The sequence below is a fragment of the Phaethon aethereus genome (assembly GCF_964289735.1).
Source record: "Phaethon aethereus genome assembly, chromosome: 1".
NCBI lineage: Eukaryota > Metazoa > Chordata > Aves > Phaethontiformes > Phaethontidae > Phaethon > Phaethon aethereus.
This window is the reverse complement of record NC_138575.1, coordinates 73003485-73023974: the sequence shown is the minus strand read 5'-3', so window position 1 is coordinate 73023974 and position 20490 is coordinate 73003485. Positions and strand designations below refer to the sequence as shown.

Sequence of the window (20490 nt, the reverse complement as noted above, 5' to 3'; positions counted from 1 at the left end):
GTACACAGATTATGCATATGATTGTATCTGATATGAGGCAGTATAAACAATACATTAATCTCATTATCTATCACTACTAACTTTGATTACAACAATACGTTAAAAACCTTTAAACTTAACTACAATGTATTTTTAAATATTCCTATGTAATTTTGACTCAGCTAATCCCAAAAACCTGAGTAAAGCCTCAAAGGGTTAATAGCAGAACATAACATACACAAAGACCCAACGTTATTCTATTTTACTCCCATAGTAGTCAGAAAATTTTGCACTAACGGAACAATGCAAACTTTGATTAATGAATGACTACAAGTTAGTGAGAACGGTACATGACACACATTGCTTTATAGCTGACCTTTGGGCTGCTGGCCTCAAGTTTTAGTTGCATGAGCTGTGCTAGTGTGTGTTCCCGGATACTACTCAGTTCAGCTTGCTGCCGTCTCAGCTTTATTAGCAGCAGCGTGAGCTCCTCTGGCTGAAGGAGTGCAGTGTGAGAAGCCAAAGAGTAGAAAAAAGGTTAATTGGTATCCTAAACAACACTTAATTAAAATAAAGGTTCTTAGTATCTTTCTTACAAAAACTTTCTATAGTGATACAACAAAAGATACACCGTTTTTCCCCAAATTGACCACTTTCAAATATACAATGAAGGGTTAACTTTTAACTACTCAAAACCAATTGATAATGTAAATGTCATAAAAGTGGAACATTCTGTATGAAGGATAAAAATGAGTGACTATTTTGCAGGAGGAAGTCTGGGCAGCCCTCAGATCTTTTCTGACATGCATATCGAATTGATGATACTGAAGGGGGAGATAATTCCAGCCCTTAGGATATCATTACCTGTGCATGGACAGCCATTTGAGCTTGTGAAAGAATCAAAAAATGCCTTCAAGAAAATTTAGTTTCTAAAATAATTCTTCAAATGTATGCATCAAAATTAAGAGTAAAAATAATAAAAAACCACAGTAACTGAACTACCTCAGAAACAATCGCCTTTCATAGAATAAAACTGCACAAGCATGATGACAATAATTTTCTGTCCCACCCTCCACAGGTCTGAGGCTACCAGTTCATTTATTGCTTTACTTTTATGACTAAGATGTACAATACAGCCTTAGGAAGGCATAAAGAACAGTATTTAAAACCCAAGATTATATATAATGAAAAAAGTCACACTCAGATGGGTATTTGTCAGGTAATTCCACACAGATCAGTCTAGGTCAGTTTGGGAAACTCTACCCGAACCATTCCTTGGAACCACTTCTATTAGCAAGACTTCAAAGAAAACAAAACACTTAACATCACAAGTATTTTTGTTATGTTCCTGTTTGCTTCTGTTTCTTACACTTCTCCAGAAGTCAGTCTTATAAGAGGTTAAATATTCATCCAGCATTTTGATTTTCTCACAAGTTCTGTGAGTTAAAGAAAACCCACCAAACCCAAACACCAAAAAAACCCTAAACCCCTGCTTGCTCTCTCCCGCAGTCACAGAATTTTCCCAAAGCAAAGAAGTAAAGAAAAAGCTCCAGAGAATCAAATATTAAATTACTGAAAAATGAACATCAGCTTCTTAGAATAAAGAAGAAAAAACTCTGAGAATAAGCGTGGCACTGGCACGGTTTGGTGCTCGTACTAAAGTAATCCACAAGAGGGAGCAAGGGATTTCCACATAGCTTCAGTCGTCAAAACCATTTGCTTTGCGGGAAAACCAACACCAAAGCCAAATTGTCTAATGGCCAATCTTCCTCTTACGGTAGTCTTTCAACACCTGGATTTAAAATACTTAATTTCAGAAAGTAAGTGTAAGAATCTAGACCGCTATATAAGACATTTCCAAGTTCTCTCCAAAAATCAGTGACAATGTCTGGAATTTAATGTCATTTCAAAGCACAAGAAAACTCATTTTTAAAAATAAGAGAATTGAAAGTAGCATCTTCAAACAAAAGGAACAGCTAATGACTTTTTCAAGATGAAAAGTCTTATTGGTATGTTCTGCAAAAGCACAATTAGTGCATTAGGAATAACCTATTTAACGGTACTTTAATCCAATGTTCACAAACAAACTTTTTTCCACAGAGGAGCCCATCGAACAGTAATTCCTAATCCTCTCTAGACATTCATAATGTTGCAAACATCTTTTGGCATTGCTGTAAGTGCTATGCTTTTGATACAGCTCTCAGGACTCTTGCAACAACCACAGCACAGAATTTTGTTTAAAGAGCTACCTACGGGTTTCCTCCTCTGGCCCCTGTTATGCTCGTGCTGTGGGCAGGCCTTCTGGTTTCTACAGGCAGAAGCTTGGACCTCCTTGCCCCCTACTCGGCTCATCAGCCCAGCTCCAGCAGCAGAGCCCAGGAGAGCTGAGGGGGACCCCGAACCCAAAGAAATGTCTGTGGAAGACAAGGCGCAAAGGTAAGGCGCCAGCTGCCGAAGGCCAACCTGTTGCTGAAGGTGCCAGGGATTAATGCTGGGAAGTGCAAGAAACAGGGGTTGAGGCAGCGGAAGGATTGACTGGGGAACGGCGAACGTGCTGTTGCCCACAGTATGATTCAAAATCTGTATTCTCAATTTATAACTGTCTCAAACAGTAATTTCAGATGGATAGAGAAATATGACAGAAAGGAGAAAAAAATGGTAAATAAATGCAGTGAATTTAGGACAACTTCTTAGCTTTTGGCTAAGAGTCATCTTTCAATTAGGAAAGTGGCCAGTATTCAGCAGTATTATGTTGATGAAATACCTTCAATAAGAGTTTCAACTCTGTCAGAGAAAAATGGGAGATGTCAGAAAAGACATCATTTTACCAAATGCAGTTTTAGTATCCTTAAGATTTCCAAAAAAAGTAAACTTTATTTCTAGGATTTTCTAAACACTTAAAGGAGAAAAAAGTGTTCTGTGATGTATTCTACTCTCCCAGGAAATTTCTGTAATGTATCAAAGACAATTAAAAAAAAGTAGTATTGGTATTTCTCAAAGAAAATCTGGAGTCAGCAGCTACACAATAATCTCAGAATTCAATGTAACCACAGAATACTTCTTGATTTGCTTTAAAAATCCCCGAAAATTAAAATAAAGGCTACATTTAATGCAAGCTTTGAATACAATAAGACTTCAGTGTTGCCTCTTAATACTTATAAGAATTATTCTTAAGAAAAAATCTCATGTACCAAATAAAAATCCAACTTACTGTTTTGCCTTGGAGGTTTTGAGGAGTAACAGGCTGTAAACTCAGACCTGCTGGCATTGACCTTCTGTCGGGCACAAAGACATGCTGTACAAAACCAAAATAGCATAGTATGATCCACAGTTATCTAAAGACTCAACAACTATTAAATGCTAAAAAGAAAAATAAATAAAAATCAAGCCAACATCATGCTTGTGACAAATTTGCTATGATTTGTACCAGCTTTGGCCAGTCATGCTCCCTGCTGATATACCATCTAGGACACTCGAGAAAGCTACCTCTATCTTCTAGAAATAACCCAGTTTTCATCATTCATTTAATTAACAGTCCTCCCTCGCAGCTGTTGCCCTAATCATAGCCCACGTAAACAACAACGATTTCAGTTTTTCAGCCATCACTGAAAGCTGTTTAAAAACCTGAGACCTCCATCTATATCGAGTTTAATTCTCAGATTTACATAACTGATTTCAAACAGTCTTCTAATCACCCACCTCTTAAAAGTAGGTTTGTGTTTCTAAGTTAATGGAAAAAGCTAGTTGTGCAATCAAAAAAAACCCAACAACGCACAAACCAAACAGCATGAAAAACCAAAGGTAAATAAGTATCTTGTATAAAAGATGCTAAATATGAAATACAATACTAGCATAAGATATTCCACAAGGAAAAAAAATATGAGAAAGCAAAACACGGCTGAAAGGACCAGCACGTGCTCTGCAGCACTGACCCTAGCGGGATTTCTCAGATTTGTGAGAAGCACTGGCTGCTAAATTTCCAGTGCAGGTGAGACAAAGGATGTCAAAACAAAATGACTCCTTTGTTGACCTAAGAACTTTCCAAAAAGAAGACTTAGTAAACAACTGTAAGATGCTTAAACTGCTTTAAGATGCAGTTAAATCTCTTATTCTGCATTAAGAGACATAAAGACAACTGAGATAAAGGTTTAGGAAAAAGGTTCAGGAGCATTATATAAAAACTCTAGTTTTACATTCATCTTAAAGAATAAGTTTTATGTCATGTTATATTGGGTGTGCGTGGCAGGGTTTTGGTAGCGGGGGGCTGCAGGGTGGCTGCTGTGAGAAGCTGCCAGAAGCTTCCCCTGTGTCCGACAGAGCCAGTGCCAGCCGGCTCCAACATGGACCCACCGCTGGCCAAGGCCGAGCCCATCAGCGCCGCTGGCAGCGCCGCTGGGGTAACGGATTCAAGAAGGGGGGAAAAACCCTGCACACAGCACCTGCAGCCGGAGAGAGGAGCGAGAATGTGTGAGAGGAGCAGCCCTGCAGACCCCAGGTCAGGGCAGCAGGAGGGGCAGGGGGGGCTCCGGGCGCCGGAGCAGAGGTTCCCCGGCAGCCCCTGGGGAAGCCCATGGGGAGGCCGGCTGTGTCCCTGCAGCCATGGAGCTCCACGGGGGAGCAGATCTCCACCCGCACCCGGGGAGGGCCCCACGCCAGAGCAGGGGGATGCCCAAAGGAGGCCGTGATCCTGTGGCAGGACCTGTGGCCCCAGGGAGAGAGGAGCCCAGGCTGGAGCAGGGTTGCTGGCAGGACAGGTGACCCCGGTGGGGACCCAGGCTGGAGCAGCTCGTGAAGAACTGCAGCCCGTGGGAAGGACTCACACTGGAGAAGTTGGTGGAGAACTGTCTCCCGTGGGAGGGACCACAGGCTGGAGCAGGGAAAGAGTGTGAGGAGTCCTGCCCCTGAGGAAGGAGCGGGAGAAACAGCATGCGATGAACTGACCACAGCCCCCATTCCCCGTCCCCCCGTGCCGCTTGGGGGGAGGAGGAGAGAAATCAGGAGCTAAGTTGACCCCAGGGAAGAAGGAAGAGGTGAGAGGAAGGTGTTTTAATATTTGGTTTTATTTCTCATTACCCTGCTCTGATTTGATTGGCAAAAAATTAAATTAATCTCCCCAAGCCGAGTCTGTTTTGCCCGTGACGGTAACTGGTGAGTGATCTCTCCCTGGCCTTCTCTCGGCCCACGAGCCTTTCGTTGTATTTTCTCTCCCCTGCCCAGCTGAGGAGGGGAGTGATAGAGCAGCTTTGGTGGGCACCTGGCTTCCAGCCAGGGTCAACCCACCACAAATGTCCAATCTATTAAAAAAATATGCATAGCACAAGAATGATGGATATACCAGAGCTACGTATGGCACCCAGGTTTACAATTCTTTGTCTCGCTCTTTCACTGATGAAGACTAGCAAAGCTACACTAGTCAGGCGCTAAGGTTGCGTGCAAATAGACTCTGATCTTTTTAGTGATCTCCCTAACAACTCAAAGGCATCAAAAGAAATGACTACGCTCAGCTTTCTGCTGGAACCCAAGGGAGCCAAACTTGTGGCTGAAGAACAGAAAACAGCACGTGGAAAGAAATCTGATATTTGCAGTCCTCTTAAGAGTCCCAGCTAAAGGAGCTAGAAGGGAGGAAGATGCCTGTACATACAGCGAAACTATTCTGAATAATTGGCCTATTGACATCTTTTCTTTCCTTTAGAGGGACCTAGTATCATGGACAGTAATATTAAGACAACAAGTTTTCACCTAGCGTATTAGAAACGTATCTTTTTACAACCTTTACATTTTTAAATGCTTTTTAAAATAAAACCTTTCTCCATGAAAACACTGATGTAATTTAATCGTCATTATAATAAAATATACTACAGTGCAACATGAGTTTTACAGTAATGGTATGCTTTCTACTAAAAATCCTTGTAAATAATGTTTTTAACTATTAGAATAAGTATTTTACCTTAGTATGATGTGTCCTGTGTCTGCGATCAATAGTTACATCTCCCCTTTGCACTGGTGAAGAGACTTCCGATCTGTAGGTCCGCTGTGGGGAGTATCCTTGGAAACCAGCGATTGATCCATGAGAAGGTGAGGTGGGAATCGAACGCATTGTCTGATCAGAAATATTAATCATAGTTTTTGGGCTACTTAAAGTATTGTGTCTAGTAAGAGTTGTTTGCTTATTGTAAAACTGACGTTGCTGCCATTCATAGAGCTGCCACATTGTGTCATCGCGCATCGACCTCCGTTTTTCTTCAGCTGTTACCGGTCCTACGGCTCTGTCGTAGGCCGGCGGCGTTACGCTGCAGAGGCTGTCCGGCCGTGCTTTGCTGTTTCTTGGCAGTGTTCTGTAGCCTTCTGGGTACCGGGGTAAAACTTGAGGTCGATGGCTTGGCATGTTTCTTGGTAACGTCTGATACGAGACTATGCTGAAACACAAATTTTCTTCTTGTTAGTGGACAGCATTAATATTACGGCAACATCAAGTTTTCACTTTTGGTTACGTTTCTCCAGCTAACTCTCACTTTTTTTTTTTTTTAATATGGCAAGTGTCATCTTAAAAATATGCAAGAAAATCAAGACAACAATTAAAGAATCAAGTATACTGATTGAATGTACTGTAGCAGCTGAAACTGGATCCTCTCTCTGATTAACTGCTTGATTATTTAATTCTTATTTCATCTTTTTACCTGTTTAACAGTTGAGTAGTGTCAATTTTAGATCAAATCTTGTAATTTGTCTATATGCTGCATAGGTCAAAGTTTTGAAATCTAAGAAGTTCTAGGCTCTTTCCATATAAGCTCACCTTAAATGTTCTGTTTTTCAAAAGTGAAAAAAATGCTCCTATTGTTTCCCCCCTAGAAAAATATTGAGCAACAGCTATGGACATTAAAAAAAAATGAAATTTTAACACAGAAAAAGACCATGGAAAAATAGCAATAATTGTCTAATGAAATTGTATTTTTCAGTTGTCAAGAATAAACTATTCCATATCAGCTATTCAAGTGAAACGAGTAGCAAAAATATTTCTGTGTTTGATGGTAATATTTTATACTGCTTTTCAACTCAATATGAATTCAAAGCCTTATCCTTTAATTTGTTGCCACATTAAAATTCTGGGGTGCTACAGTCATGTAGCAACTTTTAGCATCAGTTGAAATGCAAAATTTTCCATACTGTATACTGAGTATCGATGCATGTCTAAGTATGACAAAGCATTTCTTGTTTTTTCAGAGGACAAAATCTAGGTCATAAACATTGATTCATTCAACCCTTATCTAAAATTCAGATGAGCACTTCTTAAAGCCTTTTGCTACTGATCCAGAGACAACAAAATTGATCTCAAATTGGACACGATTCAGCCATCAGAGGGCAGCAGCTTCTAGCTACACCCCAGACTAATTCACACTAAAATCCCCACCACCATGAGGCACCAGAATATGAAGATGGTTTTGAATTACTTCAGTGCCACAAAAAGATTAAAGAAATGATGTAGGGCAAATGGCAATGTAAACCAGCATTACGTATGCTAGATCCTTATGAAACAACTATCAAGGAAATTGATGATGGTAAAAACCCCTTTTCACTGAAAATAGTTAAGCTGAGTATTTATGATCACCTTGAACATTTTGGAGATGAAAACCGCTATAAAGAGCTTTACATACAAAATCTGTTGCAGTTTCTGAAGCTGAAGAATTAATGAAGTATTATTCCTGCTTTTTAGGTTGGACAGTTTTCCATTCTCACAAAAAAAATTACAAAAAAGCGAAATGGAATCTAAATCCTATTCTGTTGCCACAAAATATGCTTACATACCTCTAAATTTCCTCATATAACATATCATATTCTGCAATGTTATGAATACCCTCAGATCGAAATGTCAAAATAGTCTTTCATCCTAAAGAATGCAAATACCAGCTGGTCCAGAAGACATAACTTCCACGTGTGAACCAAGCATAGGGTGGCAGAGTGAAGATGGAAACCTGGTGCTGTACAGCTGGCATTTATTATTTAGCATGAGGCTTATTTGGGCAAGGTGGGGAGACAGAGGCTCACACCCCGGGTTAGCAGCAACAAGAAACCCCCTCACTTAGTACCATGCAACCCTCCTGTATTTTTTCACATTTGAGAAAGACCATTCAAGTGAACCGCTTTTGGTGAACATATTTACTCTTCAGAGACTTGTGCAAAATTAGTCCAATAAAATGATACTGAAGTGGGATGTTTTTATTTTTTATTTAAAAAAAACAATTATTGTTTAAAAAAAAGGTTTGTCTTCAAGCAGCTTCAAGAATTGATGGCAACTGCATTGCCGTCACGCTCATTAATTTCTCATGCAATCAAACTACTAAGGAGTCAGCATGCTACTCTAAAAAACTAACAGTTTTACAGTGAACCCTTTTCATTCCATATTGAGGACAGCTAACAGCTCCTATTTTATACATATTTATTTACTTGAAGCTGTTTATTAACATTTTAGTATTCTTAAAGTCCTAATTATTTTTTTTTTTAATCTGACATGCCAGAGATACTCAGTTTGGTCCTCCATGATTTCTCTAACACATTAGAGAAACAGATGCAATGGAAAGGATCTTTCCTGAAAGTCAGCCACTTTTCCCTGTTAAGTGAAGACTACTTTTCTCAAAAATTCAAGTCAGGAGTTGAACAGGCCTTACTACAAACAGCTTCACCCCAACCTTAAGCTTTAACATAAGCTGGAGCTTCTTTCTACTCTCATTCACCAACTTCAATTCTGCTTAAATTTCTGTCTCCATCCAGAAACTGGCAATCTGAACAAAAATAAAATTTAAAATTTAAATGAAACCACATTCTAAAGACATTACTATACACTAGAAATTTGGATCATTATTCAAAGCCACTTCCACACAAAGCAAAAAAGATAGCTCAAGGCCAATTATTTTCCAGTTTGCTACTTTTAGGTAGAACTGCATTTGAAAGCATACCTTTGTGCTACCAGTGCCACCCTTATTTAAGCAACAAGTGGCCTCCATGGTCAAGAATAAAACATTGTTAATTAGTATCATTGTTAACAGTGCTTTCCTCTATTTGATTCCCACAACGAAAGCAGTATTAGGGTTTATACACTTGTTCGCAACCGAAAAATGGCACAGCTATACAAATTTTTCCTGTTTGGTTGCAAGTTTTACAGTCCAATTTAAAAAAATCTAATTGCATCAAAGAGCCTTCTCAGTTCTCATTACAGAAGCATGCATAATAAAATAAATGGCAGAGTATGCAAGTTGCTCTCTGTACTGCAAGTTCAAACTTGATCAAACTACTTATGCTGAGTACTTCATGAAACACTACATTAACAATTCCTAATTATATTTAATGAAGAACTAAAGGCAATGAGGAAATGTTCAACCAATTCTGGCAAGTAAAACTAATGTAAATTTTTCAAGTTTTTGCAAAAACCAAAAAGGCCCCAGCCCCCATATTTTGAAACTTGCAGAAAACACATTTTCTGAACTTGATTCTATGTTAAGTTCTGCTCTGCCATCCATCTATATGCAAACTCCCTAATTTCCAACTCTTCAAAATATCTGCTGTGATAGTATCTCCATTACTTTCTATCTAATGTAATATTGAAAATGTTTATATTTTACTGCTAGAGCTGCTTGTCTGTAAGCCAGCCTGGAAGCAATGTCCCTAACACTTCTGTCAGACAGAAAAATTGCTATTGGCACAAGATTCAATATCATTCACACATGATTTTAAAGCTTCATGAATAAGCAATGGAACTCAATATTAGAACTGGGAGATGTTTCAATTCATGAGAAAAGAAGCTATAAGCATCAAGTAAGTTAGCCTTCTATGACTTACTCCTGGGTAAAGCTACTCTCTCTCTCTTCAGTTAAAGATTTAAAGAAATAAAAGCTCCCTGGAATATATTTGAAGAATTTTAAACAAAATATTATTACAAGAATCTGTAAACAAAAAATGCAGAAAATAAAATTTGTTATTGAAATAACAAAAGAAAAAGAAAAAAAGAACTGTTATGATTGATGACACTTTCTCTCTGCTAGGATAGAGAAATTTCTAACACCCAAAAAAGGGTTTCTGGACATTTTTAGTTATGAAGTTATTAATATAGTTTAAGTTATTAATAATCACTCAATGTTAATAAAAGAGAAACTTTAATAAATCTGTTCTTGAACAGTCATCCAGGCACTTCTTACAGAGAACAATGCATTATATATATACGTAATATAGACCAAAAACTAAAGAATCTAGCCAGGATAGAAGTCTAAGTATTATTTGCTAGAAAGCCTAGCCAATTAAAAAAAAAAAATTTACTACATAGTACTTACCCTCTTGCTTCCTCTTCTTGTCCTTTTCCTCTTTGTATTTTAATCCATTGTTCCAACTGCAACATTGAATTAGTTCTCTGCATAACTCGTTCAGACTCCGTATGTGACTGAACCGCATTGTGCTGCCCTCCATCTCCAGTGTCTGCCAGGAGAACACCAACAGCTTTATTCTCAGACCCATTTAAATGAACTGGTCTGAAGTGTCCAGCCTGAATCGTGGTTATGGGTAAAGTCCTGTATTCGGAACCCAAAGGATTTAGCTTTACACTGTTAATTTTCGTTAAAGGTTTATCTTGCCCAACTTTCTGGAATCCATATTTTTCGGCTTCCAAAGCTTTCTTCTCCTCATTTTTGTTCACTTCTTTGTTTTTCTGGTTATTTTGTGCCTCTGGCTTAATTAGCACCCGATGATTTGAAATATTATTTGCCTCTCGAGGTGGTGTACTTTCAGTGGTTAACTTCTCTATTCTGGAAAGGAATATATGACAAACTATAATATCAAAAAAACATTCATTAAAAAATAGTAAAAAAATGAAATGTGAATATATTTGTGTTTACCGGAGTTCTTTCAGTGAATCCCTATCCAAGTATTTTATACCAATATCTTGTCTTTGAGAGAAAAATCCAGAACATATTTTCACAATAATCAAGGACAGGCTGGGGTTTTTTTTGGTTGTTATTCTGGGGCTTTTTGTTTTGTTTTGGGGGTCGTGTTTTGTTTGGTTTGTTTTTTGGTTGGTTGGTTTTGTTTTGTTTTTTGTTGGAGAGTGTGAGTGTGTTTTCCTTCTGCACTTCTCTATATGTTTGCTATTTTAAAAGCATTTATAACATGGGGTAAAATTTTTAAGCCAACTTCAAATTATTACCATAGAAAAAATGTGCACAATAGGAAATAAAGCCAGAGTCTGAAAAAGTGGATGTTCAGTTCCTGGAGGGCTGGACATTCAAACAGTAAAATTATTCAGTAGCTCTCCAAGAGCTAAAGCTTCCACATGTCAACAGCCTGAGATTCAGATGATTTTTAAAGCCATCTTTAAAAACGGTAGCAGATTACATTGCTGACCAGTTTGTGATTCACAATGCTGCTGAATTTAACATATAATGAGCTCCTTTAAAGAAAACAAACAACTTTTCATGGTCACTGGCATCAATTAGGTTTCTCTGGTATGTTATCACTTTGGCTGGCATACATTTTGTGGAAAATAACTGTGGCTTCCCTAATTTTAAGGGAAAAAATAGCTGCTGACTTTGGGAAACATACCACAAAAACAATGATACTTTTAGAACAGTTACTGCTTTACAGTACTTACAGAAGTATTCAACGTATGCAGTTCTATTAGCTTTCTTCTAAAGATTTCAACATGTCAAGAAGCTGTATCTTCTTCTGTACTATGACATGAATTGAACATCCAGCTCAGATAGTGACTTTTTTTTCCAGTTTACTAGAAAAAACCCCACAAAACCCCTAAAATGTTTTGATGAACCTTTTTTGGTACTTGGAGAAAGAAGAGGAAGAGATATAATTCTTTAAAATTACATCTGTCTATAAAACCAAACCAAGAACAAAATTCTATTTTAAGATGATGTCAAATTAACCTTTCACGTTTTTCATCTTTTTTGAAAATGCATTATTCATCTTTATAACTGTGTCCAGTTCAAGTGCCTAATCCATGTGTAAAAAGGCCATCGCACACACAACTGACCAAGAGCACAAGTATGACTGCTCCTCTGAGAAATACTCTAAATCCAAGTTGACTAACTACATACAGAGCTGTAAGCATTTTTGCTTACCCCATCTTGAACAAGAGGCTTCAATGTCCAAAAAGTCTGCACTTCCCCAACAGATTATTTAAGCCATAAATTCCCAACAGGCCAACAACTATTTGGGACAGAACCTCAGCAAATACATAAAGGACTGAAAACTCTAACGTCCTTAAAAAATACTACCCATTGCTACTAATATTAGACACTTAATTTTAAATGCACATCCCATTAACCACCCTACTCTTGCTATGAATTCTTCATGACATGAATCAAAAGACTCCTGCCTTGACAAGTACACCATTTCAAACTTATCAGTCAGAAACAGCAAGACATCAATGTCCTCTGCATATTGTACACGAGTTAGAACGAAATGCTCATGCGCTTTGCTTGTTAACAAGGGGCCTGATTTTCTTCCCGTGTCTCTTCCCGACACAGTTGTGATGAGCCCAATCTCTGCTTGATACTTCATAATGTTATAGAAGTCCTCCAAAGTTCCAAACGCATACACACACATCAAACATACTGCAAATGAAAACATTCATAACAATAATCTAACATAAGCGTATCTTTGGCTATATGCATCAGCATTATTTTTAAATACAGTGTGGTTTTTTTCTCATACATCACTATTAAATGAAGAGGTTAGATACACCATATGTTTTCTGCTAGCAGAAAGGAGAAGGTAATATTTCACCAACAATAACTTTTAGAGAAAAAAAAATCTCAGTGTAGAACCAGTTTTCACACAGACTTTTGGAGAACGCATATGGTGGAACTGCTATACCTACATTATCTTTTCTATAATTTCCAAGTATTAGCAAAGAAATGCAATGATAATCACCCACTGCAATTTAAAAGTGAGGTGTTTTCTTTTTATTTGTTTCCCTCCAAGTCCTTAAACTGTTCCCAAGACCAAACATTTCTTCCTAGGTTCCTTCTCAAGGTTATGGAAAAAAACTGGATCACCTCCTCCCTCCCATCGCAAAACTCTACTACCCAGTGTTGTACCACAAACTAAAGAAATTCCCCAAACAGAAAAGTGAATGAAAAACAATTTCCCACTATTATCAAGTCAAAAAGGAGTGTTAGAATTTCAGTTTTCAGTCAGCGCTCAAGAGTTTACAAATAAATGTAAGGGCTAACTTGCAAATAATCCTAAACATGGGCATTAATATATGCAACATGCCTTAATAGTACCACCTACCAGCTTTATATAGCGCTTTATATCAATCTTTCTCAAGGTGCTTTACAGCAGAGAAGCAGGTGCCATTTTACAGATGGAAAATCTGTGGTGCAGAGGGAGAGTGGCATCCCTGAGGACATTCATCAGATATGTGGCAAAGACTTGGCAGAGTGTTCAATTCACACTATCATACTACTTTCCACTGTCTGTCTTAACTAAAAAACAACAAACCCCAAAATCACCAAATTGTTTTTCCATGCAATCTCTCTGCTGTATCACTTGTTACTATGGTTATACACAGCAGAGCCAAGCATTTATATTTGACATTCTTTGTGATGGAACGACTGACATTCAAAGAGGCTTCTGGGCTCTCCTTTAACTTTGTGCATCGAAAGTCAACTCAGTGTGAGCAAGACGTGTCTTTCCACAGGAAAGGAGCCAAGTGGGAAAGAATTATCAGAAAGTAATAGGTAAATGTAAGAAACATAAATCCATATTTATATTTTGCTCCATGTTTATATGCAGCTCTCAAAGACATATGCAACAAGACCTGCAGAGTATTTTGAGGATGGGAGAGGGAGAAGATGACGGAAATGAGCATTGAACACGTGTCCTTCAGCTTATACTGAATGCAATTTATCGATTTCTACAACCGAGCAGGAATAATATGTGTGGAACAGTAATGCAGGAAAAGTACTATTTTCTGCTGTTTTCTACAAATAAGTAATTCTGAAAGGGTTGGGTAGGGGACATGCAATTAAGTATCAGATGGACGTGAGGACTGTGATTTAACAAAGCCAGACACAGGCAGTTGAAAAGATAAAGCCATCTTTTCCAAACACAGTGACGTCAGTAACCCCCCCCCCGTGGATGTCGCTATGCTAACAAGTGCTTTTTTGGCAGCTTAGCTTATGCTGTTCAGGGAAAGCAACTACACGAAGAGGAGAAAAACCAAAATAATCTTTTCTTAGTACATGCTGCATCACTCAGAAGAAACAAAGGCTCTAGCACACGCTGCTGACAGTGAAAGAATAGAAAAATGATGCTCTTAAACATGGGAGAGTAGAGAAATCAGCATTTAGGGCAAAAATGATAAATCAGTATGTTGGTGGATATTAGCATCTACAGACATAAGCAAACAATCAGTACTCACAGATACAACATAACTGTGGTCTGCAGTGATACAACTTGGAATGAGTAAGACGTTTTGCTAATCCAGAGAGGTTATTTGAGATCATGTTTTGACTCATAAGCTTAAACAGTTCCTCACTGACTAAAGTATTTTATTTAGTTATTTTGATAGGTCTCTCAATACATTATTAAACTTGAATTTACTATCTAGGTAAAATTAAAACAAAAATGTTTAGAAAGGAGTAATTACAATTAAGTCAATAGGACCAAATAATATTTGTCCTTCCCTGCAGTTACACATCAGAAGGGAGTTTTTCTGCTGTGACTGCAGATCAGTTCTAGAAGAAATGGTTAAATTTTTATTTTCTCACCTCAGTGTCTCATTTCTGTATCATGTGGCTAACCATATGTGGAAAATAGGAGTATTTTATGGAAATCCAGGCAACCCCCCCCCTCAATTTAATGTTTTAAATATTCCTTTTATCCTTTTTCCCCTCCAAGGACCTCACATCCTCAGGAAAAAAAAGATGTAGCTCTGCAATTATTTAAAGCTGAAACATTCAATTTAACAGACTGTTAGGTTTGGATTTCCAGAGTATCATAAGCAGTGAAGTATTTAAATCTACTTCTAGATTTAAGTAACTGTACTGTAAAAATTCTGATTTACCATTGGGCAATTTATATTAACAAGCACTTAAGAGTGACTCAACATCATCAGCTTGCCTAAGTATTTGAGGAAGCAAGTTCTTAATAACTCTAGGTATTGTATTGTATTGTAAGTAACTAGTCTGTTAGAAAACTGTATTCAGTGCAACGTTAGAACCTCTAGAAAAAACAGAATTGAGAAACAAAGACACTGGTTGAATTTGACTGAATCAAAATCATTTTTGCTTAAAGCTATGTGCATGCCAAACTTTAGGTTACTTAGAGATGAGGTAATATAATACTTAATACTTAACAGATTTTTACAGGGAAGAAACAGTATTTCTTCTGGGTAAGATCATACCCTGCTACATGGTTCATTTTAAGAACTGGTGTGATAGCCAAAAGATGGATTCTTTAGGAAACAGATGTCTGAAAGATTTTCTTCCCCATTATAGCTAACAGACATGAAAGTCTTTGAGACTTCACTAGTCTTGAAATGTATTTTCTCTCAAGTAATTATTTCAATACTACTAACAAACTTTTCAAAGAGGTCACATCTACTTCTGTTTGGTTCTAAGGTTTCTTGCCTGAATTAAAACAACAAGATGGTGCTACATAAGTTGCTTTTCTTGATGTTTTTCTGACACTTGTTTTTTCTGCTGGCAAGCTGTTCTGCCCATGATATCCAGGCAGAAAACTACTGATTTTGATGATGAGTACTTTTCTACTTTTTATATTGTGATACACTGATTCACCAAGGAGTCAGGTAAGCACCCAAAGCAATGCAAGGCGGATTGCAGGAGCACGTATAGCCGGATATAAAGTGTTAGATAAGCTCAGCTGTATTGGGAATCCCCCCCGTTTGCCTATACGCTGCCAAACTCCTAAAACAGGCAGGTATCAGTGCTGGAACAGGCACCGAGGCTGAAGGAAGGGGGTAGGAACGCGTGGCCAAGCATTTTGGGAAGCTAGAACAGGCTTCACAGAAGCGGACTGTACATCCGTCTCACAAGGGCGGCCGTGGCAGCGCAGCCTAGGAAGGACGACTAGGCTGCAAAGCCGTGCCGGGCACCAGGGCAAGCTCACTATGACTCTTGCTGGGCTCCGAGGCAGCAAACATGGCAGCACAACTATATTGGTGAACTGCAGAAAAAAAGTGGATATTTACATAAGCGTTTTTGGATTGCTTCTTAGGTTAAGAGAAACGTCACACGTAAGAACGTAACATGCGTCTGTATAATTAGGTGTACCAAATATCTTCTATATAGCATTGACTATTACTGCAGAGACTATGAAGACGCTTATTAAGGAGGCTCTGTCAGATGGAGACATCCTTTTTTCATGTTGATTTTTTTCTACTACAAAGGTGTCCTCCTCAAACATTCAATCTTCACAGCATTGCAAACACTAAATGAAAGTAATTTCACCGGTTCAAAGAGATTCAGAATGGCCCACTTCAGTATTATTCCCCCTACGAAGTGCTTATACAATCAATACATGCTTTTTGTTTGAAGTTAAGTGGGTTTGATTTGGTTTAATAATTTCTTCATCTGTGAGCTACCACAGCTATTTACAATACACTTACAATGCAAGCCAAAACTGATTTTTCACATTAAGTTTATTATTCACTACGCTAAATAAGATATTCTATTTTGTCAAGGTAACACCATTCTTTTAAGTGCAATCTCTTTAAAGCTATTAAATAAATAAAATGCCATTAAGTGTCTACTTGCTTATGCTCGATCTCACTCTGGTCATCTCTTCCCTATATCATCTATTGTTGCCAAAAAAGAGGAGGGCTACAGGAGACAAAAAACGTAATATCTTCATATATAATATGAAATCATACACAATCAGATCAAATTTCATTGTGGTAATTGGAGCTACCGCTCACTCCTCCTTTCTACAAGCTGAAATCTTTTATTTTCAGTAATTTTGGGAAAAACAAACATGACAGCTGAGAGCTTGAAGCACATGTGTTATTTTTCCATAGTACAGAGAACAATGGTTTTTTTCTATGAATCTATTTCAATATGGTGTCCAATGCAAAGAATTAAATATTTAATTTATTATCTATATATTTAAAAGATTTTAGAAATGAAAGCTAAGTTACCAACCTTTTGTTTAAGATTAGTGACTAAATGCTTGCAAAGGTGCAAATTTAAAAGTGTTCTTTTACAGTTATCCTTCTGAATATCCCACAGACTGGTGTAGGCAAAAGTTTCACTACGTTTGACTGAGAAGCTCACAAAACATTAAAACATGTACGACTAAAAATGTCTAACCACTCTGCATTCCATTTTATACTTCTGCCAGCTCCTTACGGAACACGGGATAGAAATGTCAGGAATAAGTTAACAGGAATGACTTGCACTAGTAATGCAAAATTCAGAAAGACTGCTTGTATTTTGACAACAAGTTAAACGTGCTCAATTCTTCCACAAAAATTGTACCTTTTCCTTCTTTGGTATCTGTGTCTATGGAATTTTTTACCCTTTTTTTTCTTTTTTTTTTTTCTTTTTTTTTCTAAGTTTCTCAGCATCACTGCCATTCATTTAGCTCCAGTGTAGCAGGAAGTAAGAGAGTGCGGAAGTAGATCAAGTGACAGCAGCCATCAGCAATAATGTCTGTGCCATCAATAACGAGGAGCTTTTAAGTTTTCCATTGATGGGGTTTCCATTGCAGATGACATGGAGCCAACCCAAAGGACAACGTTCAGAGAAAACAACTCTTGCTGGACAGACAGCAACAGACAATATCCAGTTTCTGACAACACAAGGCTTCCAGTGTTAACTTGCTTTTCACTGTCAACACACGGATACATAAAGGATAAGGCTCCAGATCAGGTAAATATAAATTTGACGACAGCTTAATGATGAACAAGAATCATTCCCCAGTGGTTGCCCATAGGCGCAACTGTTTAATTTAGCGAGAAACTATGGTTGTAAAATTGAGACTTAGGGCAAGTTTAAGCCAAAGACTATCAACAGTTAAACAGTTATTGCTGTTCAGTCAGGAGGGCAGAGGAAATCAAACAAGCCTGTGCACAGTACTTGCCATTGCACTCCTTTCGACGCCGCTGGCTAAAGGAACTATCCTCTAGCCCTTTACTCTCAAGGCATCCATACTCAGAACAGAACTTAGATCATTTTTACTACATCAAAATTTTATCCAACATTGTTAAGTTAGTAAGGGTTCTTCAATATAAGAAGAAATTTCTTCAGCCAATTTAGATTCTATTTTAAGGTATGCCCTTTTATTTAAATAAATCAAACTAAACATGAGGAAAAAATATACTCTGCCACTGCTTTGAAAATCCACATTACCTTTTCACAGGCTCTGTCTGCACAAGTGCTGCATCTGTCATGGCTTTCATCCACAACTCCATTTCCTTCCCTGTATCTGTGCAGAAATAATAGGTCCTCATGTTTGGATGAGCTGCCTGATTGGAAATGACATGGTCATTGCAATAAAAATGTAAGGTTCTGTAAAAGAAAGAGAGGCAAATACGTTATTGTATACCTGCTCTAACATCTTCTATAATAAGATTTTGGCAAATAATATTATCAGAAAAAATAGCAGAAGGAATACTTTAGTGTTTCTCTGTCACTGCATTCACATTTTCAAAATTATTGCCTATAATTTTCAATCATAGCTGCTTCTTCATTATTACATTCAATAAAAAGCCCTTAAATTTCTTCAATCTATTAAAAACTATCTTGACTATCCATTAATTTCAATTACTAAAATTATTATAAATAAGATATTGGCATAGATTTGTGCAGTCTGAATGTTACAGTAAGTTTTAATTTGTACTTACCATAGTAAATAAATGATGTGTTGTTTAGGAGGCCAAAAGAAGAGACAAAAGCTCATAAAACAAAAGACAAAAGTCAAGAGAAAATATTTAGCAGAGTGGTATATATCATGATTAAAAAGATTAGCTGTGAAACACTCCTAACAATGATTCATGTGATATTGTGATTTAAGTGATAATAAAACCTTATTTTTATTTATATGTAAAGATACTTCGTATCTAAATAACTTAAAGAACTCTCATTAGTGGGGTAGAGTCTAACTGCATATACAGTTTACAATTCTAAAGCACCACACAGTATTTAAGATCCATGAACTAAAAAGAAATGTCTAATAGTAAGTGATATTTACCCATTTTCTTATTCTAGTAATTACGTCTATATTTACATCAGGCTAAACACTTGAATCCTCTACTACTGTATTGTGCAAAAAACAATCTCAGAAGCTGTTTGTCAATCCTGTTTTGCATAACAACTCAGTAAAATGAGTTCTCTTCACGAGGTTATTGTGCTTTCAGACATAAAATTAAACTGAAAATTTGATTTCCTTACCTTAAAGGCATATTTGCGGTTAATATGGTCCTCAGGAGAAAGCACAGATATCTGAAAACTAGGTAGAAGTATGCTACCTAGTATGCCTTCTTCTTTCTCATCTGTGAATGTATAATCTTTGATTAGAGAAACAAAGTGTTTTGACTCAATAATACTTGTATTCAGATCCTTCAATGAAACTCTGTACTTAACAACAGAAGACCAGTAACAAGAAGTTTACCTCAGAAGAAAAGGCATTAGAGAATGGGAAAGCCAGAGTGATCTGTTAGGTCGGTGCCTGTACACAGCCTCAGAAGCGTGCAGTCCACGAGAGCAATTGTGCAGCCCCTCCCTGCCAACACATGCCACAGAACCTGCATCACGCAAGTCCGCACCCCCAAAAACCTGCCAAGCACTGGGAAATCCAGGCCGTTTGAATATGGCCACCTTCAATTTTTTTTCCCCCAAGATGGACAAGCATAAAAAACCCTCCTGAGAGTGCCAGCTCTGTAAGTTAAAGTACGTGAGCTACCTGATGGAATCTGCTACCTTATGGAAAACACCACCAAGAGCTTCACCTCGAGTTTTTCTGTGGATCAGTGCTTACCTGCACACGACTTCAAAGCTAAAGAGTAGACGGAAGTCAAGCCTCCATGACAAGACCAATACCTGCCATCTACTGCCTGCTCAGTAAAAATTGCAAATACCCATGAAAGCAGAAGTATTTTGAAATACTCTTTATGTTTGATGGTCTTCGAGAAAATTTGCACGTTCCTCATAGTGTCAGACATACTAAGCTATGAGATTGTTATAATTCCCATGAACAGTTTGTATTTGATTACATTCTTTTTGTAAGAATGCATGTTTCAGATCAACAAACAAAACAAACAAAAATTCCCCAAACCAAACACCCTTTTTCTAGAACATTGTTTTTTAATAAAATTTTAGAACAATACATTACAAAAATAAATTGACATTTTAATTGGAAGGAACAATCAGCTCTTAAATCTAATTATACTTTAATAAAGGAATAATTGGATGCAATTCACAAAGTCAATCTTAATTGTATTTCAGATACAGAACTTCTATTCACAGCCAGTATCTTAGGAGACTGTCCCCCATA

General features: G+C 37.5%; 1 protein-coding gene across 3 annotated transcripts in view; it reads right to left on the bottom strand.

The window, feature by feature from the left end:
- Positions 1–20490, bottom strand: part of PLEKHA5 (pleckstrin homology domain containing A5) — a gene marked incomplete at its 3' end in the record, with an annotated part of 65086 nt that overhangs the window by 31849 nt on the left and 12747 nt on the right. For all 3 annotated transcript variants that reach the window (XM_082010650.1, XM_082010651.1, XM_082010652.1), the window contains exons 4-9: positions 19389–19489; positions 18348–18463; positions 10299–10766; positions 5927–6395; positions 3191–3274; positions 356–475 (exon numbers count right to left, since the gene is read on the bottom strand). In XM_082010650.1, coding sequence (XP_081866776.1) covers positions 356–475; positions 3191–3274; positions 5927–6395; positions 10299–10766; positions 18348–18463; positions 19389–19489 — 1358 coding nt within the window. The remainder of the gene's footprint in view (positions 1–355; positions 476–3190; positions 3275–5926; positions 6396–10298; positions 10767–18347; positions 18464–19388; positions 19490–20490) is intronic.